Source organism: Perissodus microlepis, chromosome 17, assembly GCF_051167445.1.
Source record: "Perissodus microlepis isolate ML-2025 ecotype Zambia chromosome 17, ASM5116744v1, whole genome shotgun sequence".
In the NCBI taxonomy this organism is placed as follows: Eukaryota; Metazoa; Chordata; class Actinopteri; order Cichliformes; family Cichlidae; genus Perissodus; species Perissodus microlepis.
The window spans coordinates 11,869,940-11,891,709 of record NC_140477.1 but is presented as its reverse complement, the minus strand read 5'-3'; the positions used below and the strand labels follow the sequence as shown (position 1 = coordinate 11,891,709).

The 21,770-nt window shown below is 38.9% G+C and overlaps 1 protein-coding gene across 2 annotated transcripts; it reads left to right on the top strand.

Moving 5' to 3' along the window:
- Positions 1-440: 440 nt before the first annotated feature.
- On the top strand, positions 441-16,076 carry LOC146369258 (sodium- and chloride-dependent GABA transporter 2-like). 2 transcript variants are annotated; one of them, XM_084909546.1, is made up of 16 exons: positions 441-802; positions 1,023-1,223; positions 1,365-1,499; positions 1,822-1,962; positions 2,076-2,190; positions 4,828-4,875; positions 5,521-5,650; positions 6,331-6,465; positions 8,040-8,143; positions 8,234-8,358; positions 8,781-8,893; positions 8,969-9,106; positions 9,330-9,432; positions 12,321-12,421; positions 14,891-15,037; positions 15,270-16,076. In XM_084909546.1, the coding sequence occupies exons 2-16, from the start codon at positions 1,034-1,036 to the stop codon at positions 15,435-15,437; spliced, it is 1,893 nt and encodes a 630-aa protein (XP_084765672.1). In that variant the 5' UTR covers positions 441-802; positions 1,023-1,033; the 3' UTR covers positions 15,438-16,076. The 2 variants fall into 2 exon arrangements, with proteins under 2 accessions (XP_084765672.1, XP_084765673.1); XM_084909547.1 differs by having other exon boundaries at positions 442-802; positions 1,071-1,223.
- The last annotated feature ends 5,694 nt before the right edge of the window (positions 16,077-21,770 follow it).

The window sequence follows — 21,770 nt, the reverse complement described above, 5'->3', positions numbered from 1 at the left end:
GTGCTTGTTCGCTTAGCTCATGTAACCTATTAAAACGCTGATATGTATTTTGTGTATTACACATCACTGTGTAGATGGCACAGATGACAAAAAAAACCCCAAAAAACAAAAACAAAAACCTGTTCATAAAAACCAGAGGAATGAATAATACATACATATATTTGTTATTTTTCTTCTACTCAAGCTGCATATTCATTGTAGGAGAAAAAAGTCCGGCATTATTAACGTCACTGTTTTATTAGCAGTTATGTACAGACGATAACACAGACAACATAACAACAACGTATATACGTACACGCATGCGTACTGCAGCTACCACACACATATATATATGTTGGAAGAATTTGCACGTTATAAAATTAATTCCTAAAAGCTGTGTCGATGTTGATAATCATGGTACCATAGGGAGTTTATATAGTGGGTAGCATCCAGATTAATTAAGGCGTCTAGAAGTTAGGGTCCAAACACACATAGCTTACATACGCAACTATCATTATTCTACGATAATATACAGTCGTGCATAATTTTATTCCATCTGATGACAATAAGTGCAATTTCTGCAATTACTTGTGCGTAACACACGCACTGAGATGGCTGTTGTGTGCATGTGTGTGACATTACGCCGCTTGTTGAGACGTTTGAGTAAAATCCACGAGCATTTTCGTAGGGATGGCGCATCCAGAACGTTTGGCTACTTCTCCTTCAGGGCACACCCCTCAATAGAAAATAGAATAGAACTTTCCTGCAAACTTCGCTCATACAGTCGAGGAATTTCACTGTGGCGCTCGCTACAAGCTCACTGGTAAGTTGCATCAATTCAAATCTCGATGAGAAAGAGGAGGAAAAAATTAAATGCTATTTTTTTTTGTGCCTTTTTCTCTTTAATAATCGTTATTAGGGCAAATGTGAGGCTCATCAGTTAAATTACAAAGCTCATGATCTATATTTGCATGCATGCAAGAAAGAGCTGGGGGAGAATAGAACAGGTATGCCATGATATTTGTTTAAATGCTGTACAAAAGACAGAAAGACCATGACTGAGGAAACAACCGGGAATGTTCCTGCTGCAGACTCTGAGGCAGAAAAACAGGCTCCTGAGGAAGGGGCTCTGTCGAGGGAAAAATGGGCCAACAACATGGAGTTTATACTCTCTATGGTTGGTGAAATAATTGGCCTCGGAAATGTTTGGCGGTTCCCCTACCTGTGCTTCAAGAACGGAGGAGGTGAGAGTTTGGGTTTGTGGGAGAGTTGTTCTGATGGAAACATTCAACTAATAGATAAGGATCCTTCATTAAAAAAAATCAAAAAAAGAAACAAAAAACAAACCCACCTGCTAATGGAATAGTTTGTGTCTATAATTTTAGGTGTCTTCCTCATCCCCTACTGTGTGTTCCTCTTCTTCTGTGGCATCCCCGTGTTTTTCTTGGAGACAGCGCTGGGACAGTACACGAGTGAGGGTGGGGTGACTGCCTGGAGGAAGATATGTCCCATGTTTCAGGGTAAAAACAAGGCTCACATTTAGGAACTGCGTATTTCTGACAGCGCTTTCTTTGTGGAAATTGCAAAAACAATAGTGTAGCAGTTAGCAGTAAAGAAAGTCACATATAGAAGGCTAAGTCTATATTTCCAAGCTTCAGATCCAGTAGCTGACTTGGGAGTTATCTAACTTTCAAACTTAATTACATAAAAGGGAGGATTTATTAACCGTGCATGGTGCTGGGACTTGCTTTTATATAATGTTTCTGTCTTCTTGTCATAAAAGAAAAGAAGACAGCAGTCAAAAATATCCTTTAACTGTCTGAAATGTCACTTGTTCTCTAGGGGTGGGGTTTGCGTCCCAAGTGATTGTGATCTATCTGAACATATACTACATTATTGTTTTGGCATGGGCTATCTTCTACCTAATAAACTCCTTCAAAAGTCCCCTGCCCTGGTCTACATGTGACAACTGGTGGAACTCTGGTAAGAATGCTTGCTTAAACCCATCTGTATTTGATAAGCAGTGATTTCTTTTCAAGACTTAAAAGAAAACAGCTAACATTCTCACTTTTATCCCTCTTTTTTTAATCGCTTAGACTCGTGCCACAGTCGCATGAGCATCTTTGCAAACCCCCAACTGTTTCAGGCCGGGTCCAACTGGTCATTCTTACACAACGTCACCTCAATGGACTACTATGAGAATACAACTTAGTAAGTTGCACTCTGTCTGCTCAACTGAAATTTGTTTATGTGGACTTGAAAAGAGTCTGACTATGAAAAGGTTAATAGTAATCATGGGATTAAACAGCACAATAGCATCTCTGAAACGCACCCATGCTTTACAGCAACATCTGGACAGCATTCACAGCACTTGCTCCACGTTTTGTTATGTTACAGCCTTATTCCAAAAAGGATTAAAGTCATGTTTTACATTGAAATGCTACACACAACACCCCATAATAACAAAATGAAAAACGTTTGCTTGAAATTCTTACAAATTTATCAAAACAACCTGCAGCCCTTTGTTGCACGACTTCTCCTCTCTCTCCTCACTGTCCTATCTTCACTGCTCCACAGTCCAAAAAAGGTAAAAATGCCTATTTTTTTTTTTATATGCCATGGCATTTAAAAAAAATTTTTTTTTTAAACAAATTTCCAAGAATTACAAGCAAACTACTTTCACTTTGCCATTATGAGGTATTGTGTTTAGCATTTTAAGGTGAAAAAAATAATTGAATTCATTTTGGAATAAGGCTGTAACATAATTAAATGAAGGACAAGCGAAGCACTGTGAATACTTTCCAGATGTACTGTAAATGTTTTTCATGGTAGGAAATGCTTACTTACTCCTACCTTGGGATAATATAAAGATAATATGAGGGTGAAAAGCAACCAAATAAATCTAAAGGACTTGTCAAGCTTTAGTTTAATGTCAAATGTTTGAAATGTGCCACATTTAAGGTATATTTAATGCAACATCTTCTCTACATTATTATATTCACTGCTTTGGATATTCCTATTATCTTCATTGATTGGACATTTATGTGATATTTCTTACTAAAGTGGACCTATTATTCCTTATTTTCTGACACATAGCACATGTGCTACAACTGCATAAGACCACACAGGGTGCCACTCCTGTCAGCTGAGAACAGGAAATGGAGGTTACAATTTGCACAGGCTTGCCAAATTTGGTGAGCCTGTGCAGGCTATTGTTGGTGGTGTAATTTGATATTTTCTTGGCACACTTGGGGCCCCTTGGTACCATCTGAGCATCAGTTAAATGCCACAGCCTTACTGAGTATTGAGTTGACAATGTTCATCCCTTTGTGACCATAGTGTACCCATCTTCAGATGGCAGCCTCCATCAGAATAACACACCATGTCACAAAGCTCAGATTTTTCTAAACTGGGTTCTTGAAGATGCCAGCAAGTTCATTGTACTTGAATGGGCACCACAGTCACCAGATCTCAACGCAAAAGTGCACAAAAAGTCACTTCACCCTTTAAAGCCTGTTAAGATCCCAGTTACCTCTGTACAGAAGTCTGGACTGGGTCTCCATTGAAATTGTCTGAGTGTCTGATCCTAGGGGTAGTACCACAATAGTTTATATGATGCACCACACTACCAACCCTGAATAAGGTACAATCAGTTTTGCCAGCAAATTTGCTACAAAATTTACTTTGGTTACCTGGACAGGTGGCCTCAGGGATCTGTTAATTCTTAAAGGCTAGAATAACCTATAAGATCCTCACAAAAGTAGATGTTCAAACTCATACCCAAGTTTTACCTTTTCATTTAAAAAGAAAATCAAAAAGGGAACGTCCACATAATTAAGTTTAATTTCAGATGGGATACTTTATTAAGCAATTTAACAAGGGCAAAGCAAACAGCTCATCAATTATTAAGAATAAAATCATTTTAAATTTTAAACATTTCAAGAAAAGTAACACATTTTAAAATATAAAATAATGAAATCTAAACTGTTGCTAACAACTCATTACCAGTTTGGATGAGGCTTTAGTGGAGGACAGAGAGAACACCCTGGATGTAGATGAATTCTTTCAGAAATTCTTTCTGAGGAGGTAGAACCCATTACAAAGTTCCCAAAACTTCCTCTAAGTCCCAATCTATGATTCCGGTAGTGAGCAGAGCAAATCTCAAAAATAATGAATCCATAGTGGGTTGGAAAAACAAGGATAAATCCACTGGGTGGTCTTCTAATCTGCTCACTTCAATGATGCCCAGAGGAAAAAATGCCTAATCGTTATCTGTAGAGGGTTTTTATACATCCTCTGAGACAACCAACATCCCACGTTAACAACCAACCACCTAGTGTGATGTGCAATCGCCTGATTTGAGACATATCGTGTTGTTCAGACAACAGACAATTATTTAGGCTGGGTCCTTAGATGCACACACAGAGGTCAAGGTCACATTTGCACAGAAAGAAATACAGACAAAATACACACACACACATGCAGAAACAGTGTGGGTTGAAAAGTTTAAACATTAGAATTATTACATTTTAATTATTATATTCTTATTTTTTGATTAGATTTCCGATTGCAGCAAGAATAACTCAAACATTTTGCTTGTTTGTTAGGATGAAGTAAAGGCTTTTAACAAGTCCCATTATGATAAATATGGATTATTTCAAACTGTCAATCATGCAAAGCATGATTGAACAATAAAAATCTGAGGCCAAAAATGAGTACATAAGATCCACTTAAAATTAAGAATGCATTTACTATGAAAATAAACGTGTTTGTGGTCTTTATGAAACTGTTAGAATGTTAAAGGATTAATTTCACCCCTCCTTATACACTTGTTTTTTTTCTTTCCAGCAATGAAACAATATTGATGAGCACGTCACCAGAAGAGGAGTTCTGGAGGTTAGAAACTCACTCATACTTTTATTTTCCTTGAACATTAGAAGAGCTGGACAGTCAAATTCCCTATTTAGCTTGTCTTTGGGCGGAAAATTCCTCAACAATGCTTCCCAGATATCAAAAGATAATTGTGAGTTGGAAAACACGGTGTGAATAGTGAGCCAACAGAAGGTGAACCGAGGCCACCCAAATAAAACAAGCAGCCAGTTACATTCCTCAAAAGACATAATAGCACTGAACAATAGCATTTTTATTGAACTTCCAACTCTCATTCAAAGTTGTTTGCTCCTCTCGCTTTTAGACATGTTGAAACATGGCTGCCTCTTTTCACATGATAACCTGATTTGGTGTGAGAACAAATATTGGGAAATCAGTCAGCACTACAACTGTGCTCCATAATGAAAACAATATGTGCTCTTTGCTGTGCCCATTTATAATCTAAACCGTATTCATCCAAAATAAACAGGGAGCAGTTTCAACATCCGTATTCACGATGATATGCTTGGTGGTGTTCTTTTGACGTATATATGAGGATCTGTTTATTTGCAGTGGGAGAAGATTTTAAGAATGGGGGTTTTAGTGAGCATTCATCAGCATTTGGAGAGCATCCATGTGTTCATGTGTTCCCACATGTCTCTTTTTTCATAGTAACCGTGTGTTAAGAATATCAGAAAACATGTCTTTAGGTAAGATTCATTGGGATCTGGCTCTGTGTCTTATGTTTGCCTGGATCATATGTTACTTCTGCATCTGGAAGGGAATCAAAACAACTGGAAAGGTAAGCATTTCCCTAACGTGGAGGATATCAGCTGTTAAAGCTGTCCCTGTTAAAGCTTTATAATGGTGTGCAAAGTGATGTGTTACATTTTTCCCGTTTGGTCGGTGGGCAAGAAGGGATTCTCAGTCTGCAAAAATATGTAGCTTATAAACCCTTCCCTATTAAAAAGGTGGCACAAGCTGTCAGTCAGCACTTTTAGCTTGCTTGTGTGATATTTCTTGGGTGTTTGTGACGGTTATGTTAATATTAACCAGGAAATATGTATTTGATGTGCTGTCGAGACAGATATTACCCCCACTCTTCTGACAGCATTTTACTCTATGCTTCAGCTCTGTTGTTTTTACAGACCCCAACGGTGCTTTTTCTGGCTCAGGCCTACTGTTCTCATTAACCCCACTTCTAGCCACAGACTTTTATCCCTTTCTATTACATGAAGACAAAACAGCAATAAAAACCAAGTTAATAACTACCCGGTATAAACAGTGGAACACATAGCAGTGTACGAGAAGTGTTTTTCCTGCAGGAGGTGGTGGTGGCAAAAATTCCATTACAAAAGGAACTGCCAGACAGTTGCAGCTTATAGCTTTGTTTATTCTAAAACTCATCATGTGCAACTTTAAACCAACTGATGAGTGTATGAGAAGTATGCAAAACTACAACCTGCATTTATATGTTTGTAGGTGGTGTACTTCACTGCTACATTTCCCTACTTGATGCTCTTTGTGCTCTTCATCCGTGGAGTGACGCTCCCAGGAGCTGGAGAGGGCCTGAAATACTACCTCAAGCCCGACTTCACCAGACTTAGTGATCCAGATGTAAGAGCTCACTCTGATTATCAAATGTTTATGTTGAAGTGTTTGGTTGTGGAATGCAAAAATCACAAACACAGCACACAGTACGACCACTTTACCATCATCTGAAAGCCACAGTGTGAAGGATGGAGTGAGAACGAGTTCTCCATCTGCACTGAAAGTCATCAACAACCAGATCATCATCTGCCTGTCTTCATTTCTCAACACAACACTGTCTGTTGGATTTCTCTCCGCTCTAACAGGATGAATACAGGGTCCTGTTATCCCCAGTTATGCACCCCTCCCCCTCCATTTTCTTTGCCCTGACTTCTATTTCCGGTCCCAAGACATAGCCTTAACAGGAAGAGCAACCCAAAGATGATCTTCAGTAAAACATATACATCTTCCTCACAAAGGAATGTAAATAAGGGCCTGAAGTAACCTGTTTAAATACTATTTTTACCTTACAAAAAAGTATTTTTTGTAAGCTGAGTCAGTGAATCTAATTTATATTTGCGTTTAAACAGCACACTTAATCTTCATTCTGTATTTTTTAGGATGTTCTGTCACTATGACACTTGGTTGTTCGGGTCCTGCAGGTCTTCAGCCCTCTCCAACCTAGTCTGAGTTGAAGCCCTTTGGTGTTTGCTTTCATCGGTTGTTTTCTCATCTCTCTCCCGTCCAGTCTTTGTCTGTTTGCCTCAGTTGCTGTGTTACTATCTCAGAAAGAAGAATCGTGTAAATCAGGGGAACGATCTGGTCATGTCACATGTGACCGTTTGAGTTAGAAGACAAAGTATTGCTACCCTTGTAGGAACCCAATAGCCCCAATGCAGTGTGGGAAAACGTGGGAAAATAATGTTTTGGAGAGGTGCAGGTGAAAGCGCTTATAGTTACAGGGCAGATTTATGCAGTGCCAGATGGTCTTACAAGCAGATCTAGTCGTTCTAGTTTCTAGACTTGCTGTAGCGTGCGATTGTCTGTTTTCACATGCACTGCAGGGGAGTGGTTCAGTTCTGGCCCACGTCTGCGGTCTGTTAATTGTGTGAATGTGTCTCCTTTTGTTTCCGTGTCAGTGTGCGTGTTTGAATATGTACGCAGAAAAGCTCAGAGGACTTCAAAATATAATTAATTCCAGGGACATAACAGTTCCTTCTTTGTCCAGAATAAGATGTAAAGATCATTTGCCACAGTCTCAGACTTCCATTTCTGACCCAAGGCAGGGAATAAACCAAGCCCACCACTGGGTCAGAGTAGAGGCCTCTATATAGCTTTGGAGCCTTGCCAGGTCTATCATGAGCAAGCCAGAGCTGTGGTGTCTCTAATGTTATCCAGATGCTGTCACGACTGTGACCTGCAGATTGACAATAGTGAAAACAAGCCTGCCCACATTCACAAGCCTCAACGTGCACGCTCTCTCATGTAGTTGTAATTTATGACAGGGTAACAGCAAAGCAGGAATATGCAAATGCTGTATACCTGGGTAATTTAGATATCAAAACACAAAAAACAGCTCTTAATCTACTGGATCTGAAATGCCTTCAGTTATTTTAACAATTTCAGCTTCAAAACATGTCAGAAATCTTGTCCCTCTCCAGGTGTGGCGTGATGCAGGGACTCAGGTGTTCTTCTCCTATGCTGTTTGTCAGGGAGTGCTGACGGCTCTGGGGAGCTACAACAAATACAACAACAACTGCTACAGGTCAGCCTCCTTAAAGGCAGACATCATTGCATTTATTGTTTTTTTTTAAATTTTTCGATACTTTTAGCTTGTCTCTCTGTCCTGTTCCAGGGATTGCTTGGCACTGTGCTGTCTGAACAGTGCCACCAGTATCTTTGCAGGCTTTGCTGTATTCTCAGTGCTGGGATTCATGGCTCAGGACCTTAACATTTCATTGGAAGACATTTCAGCTGGTGGTAAGATAATTGCATACAAGGAAGTAAAATGGAGTTTCCTAAATAATTACCTGATAAATTATTCTTGTAAACATGCTGTCTGTAGTTTTTGTGCGTTAAAGTTTTAATTCATCCAATGCCCACAAGATGTCACTTTCTGTTCAGATAGAGTCAGAGGGTTGTGATGCTGGTTTTTTTTCTTCTTTTTTTTTTCCTCTTTGGGAATGTAGTGTCTCAAAAGATGAGGAGATACAGTTTTTCCCACAAAATGACCACTTACTTATTTGTGTCTGTCTATAATTTGTTTACTGTTTTTGCATTAAATCTGGGATTATTTCATCTCTAAGAGTCCAAACTCAGGTACAGCTTAAAGCTATGACCTTAACAACGCCCTGGAATGCGTATGTCACGTTTTAATAGATGCATTCACATTCTTCTTACAGGTCCTGGTTTAGCCTTCATTGCCTATCCTACAGCTCTGTCGTTGCTTCCTGGTTCGTCCTTTTGGGCTGTGCTGTTCTTCTTCATGCTCCTTTTGCTCGGCCTAGATAGTCAGGTATTGTATGCAATGCACAATGCCCAGGATCAGATCAAAATCAAAATAAGCTAATCGTCAGTTCTGTGTTCACAGTTTGTGTGTGTGGAGAGCCTGGCCACAGCCCTCACTGACCTGTTTCCACGTTATCTGAGGAGGCCGTGTGCCAGAGAGATATTGGTTCTGGTCATTGCTATTGTTTGCTTCTGTTTGGGGCTGCCCTTCATTACTGAAGTAAGCTGGTTGTGCACTATCAGCACTTGTTCAAATAAAGTAGGAAAGTGAACTATTCTGTTAAGGTGGCGTATTCTCTAGTAGTTAAAGCTTTTTCCATTTCATGTTGCATGTATAGGTTTCTGATAATGGTGACATTAAAAACAGACAAGGAGAAAACAGCCCTTCTGACAGTTTTATCAGAAGGTTTTTTTTTTTTTAAATTTTTCTCTTCTTGTTTCAGGGCGGGATCGTCCTCTTCCAGCTGGTTGACACATATGGTCCAAGTGGAACCAGCCTCCTCTTTATTGCTTGCGCAGAGACCATTGTTATTGGCTGGGTATATGGTAAGTTATTGGCTCTAAACTAGTGCTGCAGAATTTATCCATGCAAAAGTAATTATCTCCCTCTAAGTTCTTTGAATTGTTTCTCAAAGTATTTTTCTCTAAATGTAAAAATGTTTTTGCATTAAAGCATACTAATTTAGCTCTTTATTAGTAAGATGACAGTCTTACTAATAACCTAAATAATAGGGATATGTGATTTATCGATTTATCTTTAGAATATCAACATCATCAGTACTGCAGTACATCCACAGTAGCTACAGAAAGGAACTTTATTATATCTAGTTAGCTTATGCAATTCATACAGAGCCTTTGTTTCATCAGCATAACTGTTTTATCTCTATCTTTATAAGCATATCTTTTAGGGACCAACTTTGAAACAGTTGTTGGGGTCTGTCCAAAGTAAAATTAAAACAGCTATAGGACCAGCATTAAAAGTGACATTTTAATGATGATGCAGGGATAAGAGTATTGTGTGTTTATTTATGTCTAATATTATTTAATTTTACTTCTGCTACTGCACACCGTAAAAGCTAGATAACTTTTACCATGAATGGGGAATGGAGTATATATAACAATGTTCACTGACAGTGAGGCTCACAGACTACAGTTATTCACTTTAAACACAAGTACTGTGTAAAAGTCTTTGGCCACTCATCAATTTATATTTTGCTTCCAAGATGCCAGACGTTCTTGTAATTTTGTAAAGTGGTTCTTGAGCGATAGTTCTCCAGGCTTTCTTTGGACACCAGCTGATTTTTCACTCATTTTCAGTCCAGCTTTTATACCTGAGCATTTTCAGAGGTATGTTTTTGTTGTTGTTGTTGTTGTTGTTAAGGCACTTAACACTGACCTATAAATCATTCTAGCAAAAAACAAAAACAAAATGCATTATACTCAAGGGATGAATATGTGTTATGTCTACACATAACAGACAACTTAACAACGAACCAGTTTTAACAGGCTAGAGGCTTTTTTGTGGTTTGGATGCATTTTAGCCAGTGGTGTTGAAGATCTTGTCAAAATTGAAAACAGATTTTGCAGAAGAAACACACAATGGAACACTCGTATCAGTCAAGATTGGTCCCCAGAGCTCGGATCTAAGCATTACTGAAGCAGTGCGGGATTGTTGTGAAAGAGATCATCCAACATGCAAAGAAAAAATGTGAATATCCTTCAAGAAGCCTGGAGAACTATTCCTAAAGACTACTTAAATCATGATAAGAAAGCTTGCCACAGTGCCAAAAGCATCTTTGCCAGGTTCCTGACAAAATATAAAGAAATAAAGGTTGGCTCAAGTCTTTTGCACAGTACTGTACACACCCACTTACGGCTTTATTCAGGCACGCCTTTGGGGCCCATCACTGATTGGGCCCCAGAGGTCACAAAAAGTATAAAAGCCAGACTTACACACTCTTCGTGATTTCATCTTTCTTGTTTGTGCTTCTTTCACTCTGGTGATAGATAATGCTCCCAGCACTGCTCTGATATGTCAGCACATTTGTTGTTTGATAAAATGTCTTCTCTGTTAGAGTCTATCACTTTGAATCTTACCTTTTGCCAATGCTGTATTTTGTAGTATTTTTAAAAGACACATTTGACAAATGTACAGTCATTATCTGGTGCAAGCAGATCAGTAGATGTTACTGCATGCACTTTTGATTAATGTTGAAAGTCATATACAAAAGTGTCATGACATGATTGTATAGCTAGTTATTAAGACTTATCACAAAGTCATTAGTGTACAATAGATCATATCTTTTGTCTTTTTTCTGGTTTATTTTCACTTCTCAGAGTCTCTGTATTTTATGGATCCAGGCAGTTTTCTTTCATGAGACTGAAACTAATTATGACTGAAAAGATTTTTTGCTTGTTCTTTGGTATTCTTATACTCTGCTGAAGCACATGGAGATATTGATGAGTTTCTTCCCCTTCCCCCTTTTTTGTTAGCTGTTTATTCATTCAATTGGCCTCCCTTATTCTTCAAAGTGAGTCTACACAGTATTGAGATACTCAACACAGCATAGTGCGAGGACACTCTCTTTCTGCCTCTGTAAAGTTGTAGTTAGTTTCATGGAGCTGTGTCTGCCTTCCTAAGTAGGTTTGGCAAATTCTTCAGCTATTATGCATTTGCAAAGAAAATCAATATGTGGATGTCTCTCCATTCTGCAGATCGTCTACTTTCCAATCTCATAGAACTTTACTCCTGTTTTTAAATGTCTCTGCCTCTTTCGGTAGCAAATGAAGGTGAGCTGCTTTCTAATCTTCATCTGCAATTGAACTCCTCCTCCTCAGCTCCTCATTAACCTATACACTGCTGTCCCATGCGTTGTCATTTTCTTCTCATTTGGAAAACTTATTTTTTCAATACAGTCATTTTGAGTTTTATTTTGTGATGTTTGTTGATTTGTTTGTTGTTCTTTCCCCCTCCTTCCTCATGTACTGAATCATCATAGATAAGCATTTGTGTTAGTGACGTTGTATTGCAAAATCCATTGTGACTGGATTTTTCATAGGCTACTTTTATAAACTGTAGTAATTAGTATATCAAGATGTATTGATATTACTGGGTGATATTTATGTCCTTTGACAGATGAGACCAAAGTGGAGACGTTTGTTCATGATGCACTGCGCCATTCTTAGTGAAAACCAAACACAGCACATCATCACAAACATGTTATATCAACTGTCGAACTAACTTTTGATCATACATTGTGTTTTAAAGCTGAAACAGAACAGTAACTAGTAACTAGTAACTATGGCTAAATGTTAAAGTGAAAGTATGGTGTTAAGATGAAACTTCAACTCCTCATTGTATTCATGAAGTGTTAGAGCAGTTCCTGTAAAACTGAAACAGTTCTGTTTCCCTTGCATTGCTGTGCATGTTACAGGCGCGGACCGTTTCTATGACAACATTGAAGACATGATTGGGTATCCTCCGTTCCCTATGCTGAAGTACTGCTGGCTGTTCATCACGCCGCTCATTTGCGGGGTGAGTCTTCACTCCTGTATCATATCTCTTTAATCTGATTCATTTGCTTTGTGCCTTTGTTCTGTCTTTCACACTGGATCTCTGCTTTAATGCCAGTTTCCTCTCATCTTTTTAATCATATTCATTGTTTTATACCTGTTACTAATTCTGACAACCAGTTTTAGGTTGCTTTACTGCACGCAGATTACATTTGTCAGGTACAGATACAATTGTTGGGGCAGTGAACTAACTGCCAGTAAACTCATGGACTATATATAACAGATGGACATATCCATTATGACATCATTCATTGGTTTTTAAAGTCCCAAGGTTAACGCTTTTGCATCGGAAATTAACCTAATACTTGACTCTTTATCAAGATAGTAGAGGGTAATGCTGGCTAGCTTGGTTAGAGAAATTCATACTCTTTCAGCTGTGAAATACACAGACTAATAAAACACTAGTTTTTAATTTTACGCACCAAAAGCTGGAGTATAAAGTTCTTGAAAATTCTGTAATACACAGGAAGTCATATTATTTATTGTATTTTTCCATAAAAAAATCCAGAAGGTATTACCTGCACAAACATGAGCAAGAGATCCAATTAAATCTTCCCACAGTATCCCGCATAAATACATATACGGGAAGGAGAAAGTGAGGCTCATGCTTTTACGTGAACATCATGTCATTGCAGACATGATCAGCACAATGTAATTTCAGAGTTGGAGGCAGTGATTTTATAATCACAAAGCATCAAATGAATCTTAGAAGACAATGAAACTATGTGAAATCTCCAGAGAATTATATTTCAAGTCTGGACCTCCCTTCTTCATGGAGCTGCAGACTGATTTTCAGCTCACGCTATGGTTGGCCTGTTTTTTGATTCTCTGTCACAGCTTTCAAAGTGTTGATATCTGCTGCACCAGACAACTGTTTTCAGCTCATTGAGCAGTCACATGTAGTCACACATTTGGTGATGTGTGCTGCGCCTGAGCATGTTTAATCCTCAGTGCAGTCCTTTGCATTACTGGGATGGATGTGTTCTGTGCCCTGACCTGCTTAAGGAGGTGTGTCCAGTCACTGTTGTAGTGGGATTGCTAACATAATGCTATACTGCAGATAAGATTACATTCATTATTTAATCAGCTACCACCACAGTGTATTTGCTGGCAGCTTATAAGGTCCAACTAACTTTCTTGTGACACAACGTGGGCAGATTAAGGCAGATAAAATGGGAATATCAAAGTGTTTATTAGATTTTTTCATTATCTTATTTATTTTCACTTGATAATAAAATTACACTTTCAGAAAAAGCAGTTAGCTGGTTTTACTTGTGCACATTTGGTTCATACAGTTAGGTCCATAATTTGTTGAACAAGGACAGTTTTTGTAGCTTTTGCTCTCTCGCCCACCACAGTGGATTTGAAATCGAACAATCAAGATGTGATTGAAGTGCAGACTTTCAGCTTCATTTCAAGGGAAACTATTGTATGAACTGTTCATACAATATTTTCAGCAGCTAAAAGTAAATTGGATAAACTAACATAATTGCAAATATAGGGATTATTTTAATACTTGGATAAAAAATCCTTTGCAGTCAATAACTGCCTGAAGTCTAGAAGATATGGGCATCAGCAAATGCTGTTTCCTCCCTTGAGGTGAAGCTACTTTCAGTTGCTTTTTGTTTGGGGGTCTGTCCGCCTTCAGTTTTGACTTTAGTAAATGAAAAGCATGCTCTTTTTTGGGCTGAGATCATGTGACTGACTTTGTCAGTGAAGAATAAATTCTTTGCCTTGAGAAACTCTTGGGTTGCTTTTGCAATATGGTCATTTGGGCACTGAGAGGTTTGCAGCATTTGGCTGAATCTAAGCTGAGAGTACAGTCCTATAGACTTGAGAATTCTTCCTGCTACTTCTATCTTCACTTAACACTTGGTTATTCAGTTCCTCTGGCTGAAAAAACATTAAAAAAGGCCGGATGTTGCAAATATGATACAAACTTAAACTCACATATGCAAACTGATATTTTATTTTAGTTTTTTAATTCACAAAAAAGCTTGTCATTGTCACCCAATTAATGTAAGCATCTACAAATGGGGAACTGTCTATAAAAAATGGCTTTAATTCCCGACCAGATAACAAACCCCCTTGAATTAAAGCTCAAAGTCTGTACTTTGATTTCAAATCTACTATGGTGATGTATAGTGGCAAAACAACAAAAAAGGTGTTTTAACCCAGCAAATAATGGACCTAACTGTCAATTAAAAAACGAATTCTTCCACTGACAGCCATGTACTCATATAGATGGATAGGCCAGTAGGATGTTAGGACCAAAAACAGAGCTAAAAGTAAGTGAAAAATTGATTTACATTTGTAGAATCGCCTGAAACATGATTCCAAATGAATGTTAATCTTGTTTCATCTATGCTGCAGCGGTACCACATTTGTTCTGCTGTCTGTCTTTCTAACCTGACTTTTTCCTATCCCCTAGCTTACATTGCTGTATAACCTGGTGCAAAGTCATCCTCTTGTTGTATATGGGTTTGAGCCTGGCACCTGGGGAGTCACACTGGGCTCTCTGCTTGTTCTTACACCCCTGACATGCATCCCAGTATTCATTCTGGTCTCACTATATAGGGTGAGTGAACTCAGATTTTCTTGTATTTATTTCTTTAACTCTTCTATATAAGGTGACCTTGAGTGTTTTAAAAGGCATCTAAAATGAAATGTGTTATCACTATAATAAAATATTTTTTTAATACAAATTATTAACTAGGATAAAGCTAAAGCAGTATTTTTCAGCACTTGTAAGATTCTTCTATTGTGTGACTATCTCATTACATTAATTGCATTTCTCTAAAAACAATCAGGATCCCGAAAACATGAGTACACCATCCAGTGACCTGCGCCAGAGTCGGCCACATAACCCAGGGCTCACATTGTTTAATTATGTCATAGTCAAGGCACAGGGGCAGCCAGACATGAGGGTGGGGTATAGAGAAGACAAGCTGGTAATGGAAGAACCTGGTAGTGCTTGATGTTTGCTGATGAAAGTTTATATTTTCACCTATTGAGAAAAAAAAAAAATCCTTTTATTTAAATGATTATATCTTAAGGGTCTTCAGGGGTATTTGTTTGTTCTTTTGTTAACATGAGTTTTTACCTTACTACTCTTTTGCTTATGAATAATAGAGTCCTTTGCATTGTACATGTACCTGTATACCTCTAATCCTGCATACTGTAACTGGATTAAAAGAGCACTCTGCTGTTTTAACATTGTGCTTTTTGTAACACTCATGGAGTCATGAGGAATAATAGTTTAGCTTACGTATAAATTATCCCCAGTGACCCGCACCTCTCAAACACCTCAACTTTGACATGCAAAATCTGTGCCTTGTCACATTAAAATATAATGCATTAAAACACGTCTTCATTTGAGTTCTGGTCAATTTTTACCAAAAAAATGCAAATTTCTTGTCTTCATTAAATGCAATATACATACAGAACTTTCACATCCAGTGAAATTAAGGGCAATCGCATTGAATATGAATTGTTTGATTATTTTACTGTACAAGTTTTTTCATGAATTTAAAGGTTGCTATTTTGTAAACCATTTTTAAAATTTTTGAAAATATTGTAATGTGTCAAATCAATCAATAAAAGTGGACAGATTTGGATGATTTTGTGTTTTATGTGGTTGTAGCTCGTACAAGCAATGACAATATAACATATCAACACGCTAAATATCCCAGTCTATTCTATGCAAGTCAGTTTAATCAATTAAACTCATGTTTCCTGTTTTGTATCAAGAAAAAAAAAAGCATTACATTTATCTTCCTACCGTGTTTTTTTGTCACGCATTTCTGTGGTTACAAGAAGGCAATAATGCAGCGTTGATGTGTGATGGCGCTGGATGTGTGTGACTAGCGAATGTGCTAATGCTCTGTCATTATGCCATGCTCATTCATCTGTGTGATCCAAACTGGCATTCAATTAACTGACAATTCCACCCAGTTGTCTTCCACCTCTCGTCACCCTCAGTCCCCACCGCTTGTCCTACACTGACATAAAATGACCCTCACTCCTGAGTGTCACTCAGCATCGGATCCCCGCAGGTCTCCACTCCTAGCCCCCCCACTGCACGCCTTGTACACCTATGACTGCACACCAACCCACCTAACCAACGTCATTGTCAAGTATGCCAATGACACCACCATGGTTGGGCTCATCAATAATGGAGATGAGACTGCGTAGAGAACTTGTCCCACTGGTGCTCAGAAATTAACCTGAAGCTGAACGTCTTTAAAACGTCTTTAAAACAAAAGAACCACTCCCCTCCCAATATGAATGGAGAATCTGTCTCTGCCTTCAGGTTTCTGGGCACCCACATCTCCATCAATCTCTTCTGGATCCACAACACCAACAACCTTGTAAAGAAGGCCCAGCAGCGGTCTAGAATCTTCTGGTCTAGAATAACCTAGACCAGAAGATGCTGCTGGGCCTCTACGGCTCCTCAGTGGAGAGCACGCGCTCCTACTGCCTGGATGTGTGGTTTGAAGCGGCCACAACTGAGAACAGGAAGCGCAGGGTAATTAACACTGCCCAAAAATTAATTGGCTGCCCTCTGCCTGTCTCAGGAAAACCAGTGCCATTATAGGTGACCCCTTGCACCCCGCCCACCACCTGATTGGTCCGCTCCCCTCTGGTCGGCGCCTCAGGTAAATCAGGTCTCACGTTTCCAGACTCACAAACAGCTTCTTCCCCTGGGCCATTCAGACTGTCAGTAAATACTACCTCCTCACACCCCACCCCTGCCCACTCACCTCAGCAGTTTCAGCCATGGTCTGAGTAACCCTCATCACCCAGACCACTCACACATGGACTCTATTCTGACCAAGGCTTTTCTTTGCATTACTTCCAAGAGCATTGCAACTTGTTCTCTAATATGTGCCTTGCTCTTATTGTTGCCTCTCGGTGGTTCTAATCTTGTAGATGATTGTTCCATATTTTTATCAATGCACTCTATATTGACAGATCTGTGCTTATATTAGAAGCAGAGGATCCCTGAGGCCGAATATAGAACTATAGGTTTGCAAGTGTGCAGGACTTCCTGTATTTATAATTAGATCATCAACCCACAGGGCTTTACATAATAAGCCACTACCCCACTGTGACACTGAGCCAGAGCCACTGTAATGGAAAACCTAAACCCCATGCCATGGGTGCCAAGAAATGACTAGACCTACACCCCCACCCCTCGCCCTTCAAACACACACACACACGCTCGCACACACATGTCAAAACAAATACAAAATCAACAAGGTAAAAGGCTGGGAGGTCTTTAACAGATGATATGGAAACATGTCACACTTTAAAACACCCTTTAACCAAAGCGAATCTCTGCCTCAGCAACATAGTTTCCTATTTCCATAACATTATATACAGGACAGAACTAGAAGGACGTTAATTCAGTGTATGAATCAAGCTCCCAAAACATGTCCCATTGGACTTTTCTTTCTTGCTGATTGATAAATGCTGACAACTAAAACTAAAACTCGTTTCCAAATTTCATAAAATGAAGGGGAACCAAGTTAAAAAAAAAAGATTTTCAAGTGGAATGCACCTGTAAGATTTCCTGAGAAAATTCCTGCACCTATTTCCCATTTTCCTAGCAAAATCTAAAGGAATAAAGGATGGCTTAAGACTTTTGTGCAGCACTGTGTACAGGATTTTAAAAGCAGCTCTGTCTTAAGTGGTTCATCCTGTCAAGATAGCCTCCATGTAACTGTTAGTTTCAGACCCCTTTAAAAGAACCATTGGCCTCTGTCCGGTCCTGGGCCCCTTTCCAAGAAGCATCTTAAGACAGAGATTGTAAATCCATTTTATGAAATAATCACAGATTAACGAGTAGTTCGCGTCATATATGGCTAAGAGCATCTCCAAAAGGTCAATAACCCTCAGGATTCACTGTGAACTACAGAACTCATTTTGGGTTTTTATCTCTTTATAGCCAAGGAAAGTACTTCGGCAAGGAGACATCATTTGAAAGCAGAGTTCGAGTAATAAAAGTATTTTGGCCATCAGACTGCTACATAGCTGAAGAAAGGAAATAGGACAGGACCCTGGAGTATCTACACTCCAAGCTGACTGATGATGGAGACTTTGGACGAGACTCTCTGAACATCCAGGATAAGGTGAAGATGGAAAGGAGGAGAAAGGTTTCACGAATGATGGTCTGAAAGTAAGAATGACAGAATAGTGAGTTTTAAAGAACAGGGATCGGAGAAAGTTTAGCTCTGGGAAGGCGGGCAAGATCATCTTTGGATCAGAGTAGTGAGGACGAAATTAGTAATGAGGGGAGTGGGACACTGTGAAAGAGCTAAAGAGCGAAAGAAAAGCGCAGCAGGAATAAAGGTAAATGTGAATTAACAGATCTTCTTTACTGAACTTCATTGCAACAACATCTGCAACATTACTAATAACATTACTATCATGGGAAAGAATCGTCGTAGGTTAATTATTAATATAACATCCGTGCGTTTTAATTGCGTATAATTAGCCTGATGAAACCAAATAGAATAGATTGATTTCATAATTGATTGAATTGAATAGCTTTGCGCTACTTTACATACTGGATATGTAAAGCGCTTTGGGGTCCTTAGGGACTAGTAAAGTGCTATATAAATACAGGCCATTTACCATTTACCATTTACTTTGGTTTTGGTGATAGCCTTAAAGTCTTTTTATAAGGCATGTTGCTTGCTTAGCTGAAATCGTGTCGATCTTTGGGGCCGACTGAGGCCCGGCCACCCCTCATGCAACTTCTAGGATTCATGCGTTTTATTGTTATTCCAGCACATTTATTCACATGAAGTGAAACAAAATTCCTGGTTAAGGACAACAACCACAACACACATCAAGAGAAATATATACAAAAACAACAATATTTATGGTGTAGTATGAAAAAGAAAACGACTAATGTAAATACAAAAATCAAATAAGAAAGGAGAGGCAGTTTCCAAGCATCAGAGTTGTATGCAGTGGATAGTGTAAACGTTATTTGTGGCTGGGGGCAGCAGAGGTTACAGAGGATCACTACAGTTTAACAGTCTTACAGTCCTCCGTCTGGTGGGTATGCTCTTGATGCATTGCAGCCTCCTGCCCAAGCGGAGGGTGGCAAACAGTGTGTGCTGGCTGATTAGATCCTTTCATTTCCAGGAGGATCTTTTCCTGCATCTGCTGATGAAATGTCTTGAGCATCTTCAAAAAAACCCTTCTTCATGGGTTTTTCTGAATCACTCTTACCTATCTTCACCTACTCTCATCTATGGGCATGAGCGCTGAGTAGTGACTGAAAAGAATGAGATTGCGGATACAACCAGTGGTAATAAGATTCCTCTGAAAGCTAGCTGGGCTCAGTCTTACAATAGGGTGAGGAGCTCCGCCGTTTGAGAGGGGCTCAGAGTACAGCCACTACTCCTCAACATTGGTTCGGCCACCTGAATAGATGTCTCCTAGGCCCCTCCTGAATGAGGCATGTCCTACCAGGAATAGACCCCGGGTGGAGGTAGCCACGAGAAAATCAGTAGATGGATCTAAAACGCTTCCTTCTAAATACACATGACATTTTCGAGATGAATGACTTTTTCAGTTGCACATGCATCATTATGTGTCACATTTATAGCTGTCACTCTCTGCCAGTGTATCTTCACTGATGTTTAATGATGCTGTTGATTGCTAGCTTTGTTCAGAAAAAAAAAGACAGAAAGAAATAATGAAAAAAAATCTCTGGCTATCATTCTTAAGATAAAGGTCACACATCATGCATCACGGTGGTAGATTTCTAACAGAATGAGCTGAGGTTTTTAAGGCTCTTTACTTCTTTAGGGCTTATATGGTATATGATGATCAGTAATGCAAGGTCAAAAGCATTTGAGACACTTACAAAGATAAAAACGACTAAGCTGTAATGGAGGAATAAAATTAAAATGAGGCTGTGATATATCTCCATGGGGGACAACACACTTTTTAGTGAGGACTGTGAAACTGTACTGCATTCTGGTATCAAGAAAACTGTAAATGCAGACGTGTCATTGGCCTCCTTCACTTCTCTTATCTGAAGTTCTCTTTCACACAGTTTTTCTTCCTGACTCCAGGAATGGAAGGCTCTTCCTCTGTGTCTTACAGTCATTTTCTCTTTTCTTTGTATCTTTTCATCTCACTCTCCTCTTATCTACCAGGCACGGCTGCAATATATCAGCTTTTCCATTTTTATCTCACTATCTTTTCACTCTGCCTCCCAACTCATATCTATACCTTTTCTCCTCTTTCGTCGCAGCGATTGCTCTGCCCCTAGCTCGCTCAACTTTCATCTTTTCACCCTTTCCTTCTCATTAACACAATCATGCTCTCTCTGATGTGCACCTCGCCCAGCGTTTTCCCTTAACCCGTGAAAATTTATGCGCCGTGCATCGTCTCGCTGCAATTCTGGATGAAAATGTTAGTAATATTAGCCTCCCATCTATGCATGCCAATCGCCTCTGGGTGTTCCTTGCTTTATAATAACCCCCGCATCGATTCACAGACCACGGCACGTGCTGAGAATTAAAGGCAGATTGCAAGGAGGCCTCAAAGACAGCATTTTTTCCCCTTAAACTGTTATTGAGAAATGTTTTTCATATAACTGAGCTGAACTGAAACATGCAAATCTACTACTTTGATGATATAATGGTTCAGCACTTGAGTTGGGTGAAATTGCCTCATGCTGCATATAAAAAATATGAAAGGATAAACTGTATATAGATTGTCTTATTACTATTTTGAACACTTTTATTGGGGCTTATTTTACTTCACCAACTTTGCTGTTGGTTTTTGTTAACATGCCTCTTATTAGGATAGAATATGTGCTAATATGTGGATGTGAGTAATGTATAATGTGTTGTTATTTGACACCAAGCAATGATGTAATGTAATACAAATGGAATACATATACCACTGCCATTTACTAACAGTAAATTGTAATATACCATACATATATAATAATAAGTAATATATTCAATTCAATTCAGTTTTAATTATATTGCTCCAATTCACAACAGCAGTCACCTCAAGGTGCTTTATATTATAAGATAAAGACCCTGCAATATTACAAAGAAAACCCAAATATCAAATGGTCCCCTATGAGCAAGAAGTTAGTGACAGTTTGAAGAAAAAACTTTCTTCTTTAAAAATAAATAAATAAATAAATAAACTCCTTTAACAAGAAGAAACCTCAGGCAGAATCAGGCAGGGAGGGGCAACTATCTGCTGTGACTGGTTGGGGGTGAGAGAAAAGGGAAGAGAACAATCTCAGAGTGATGCTGAAAAGCATA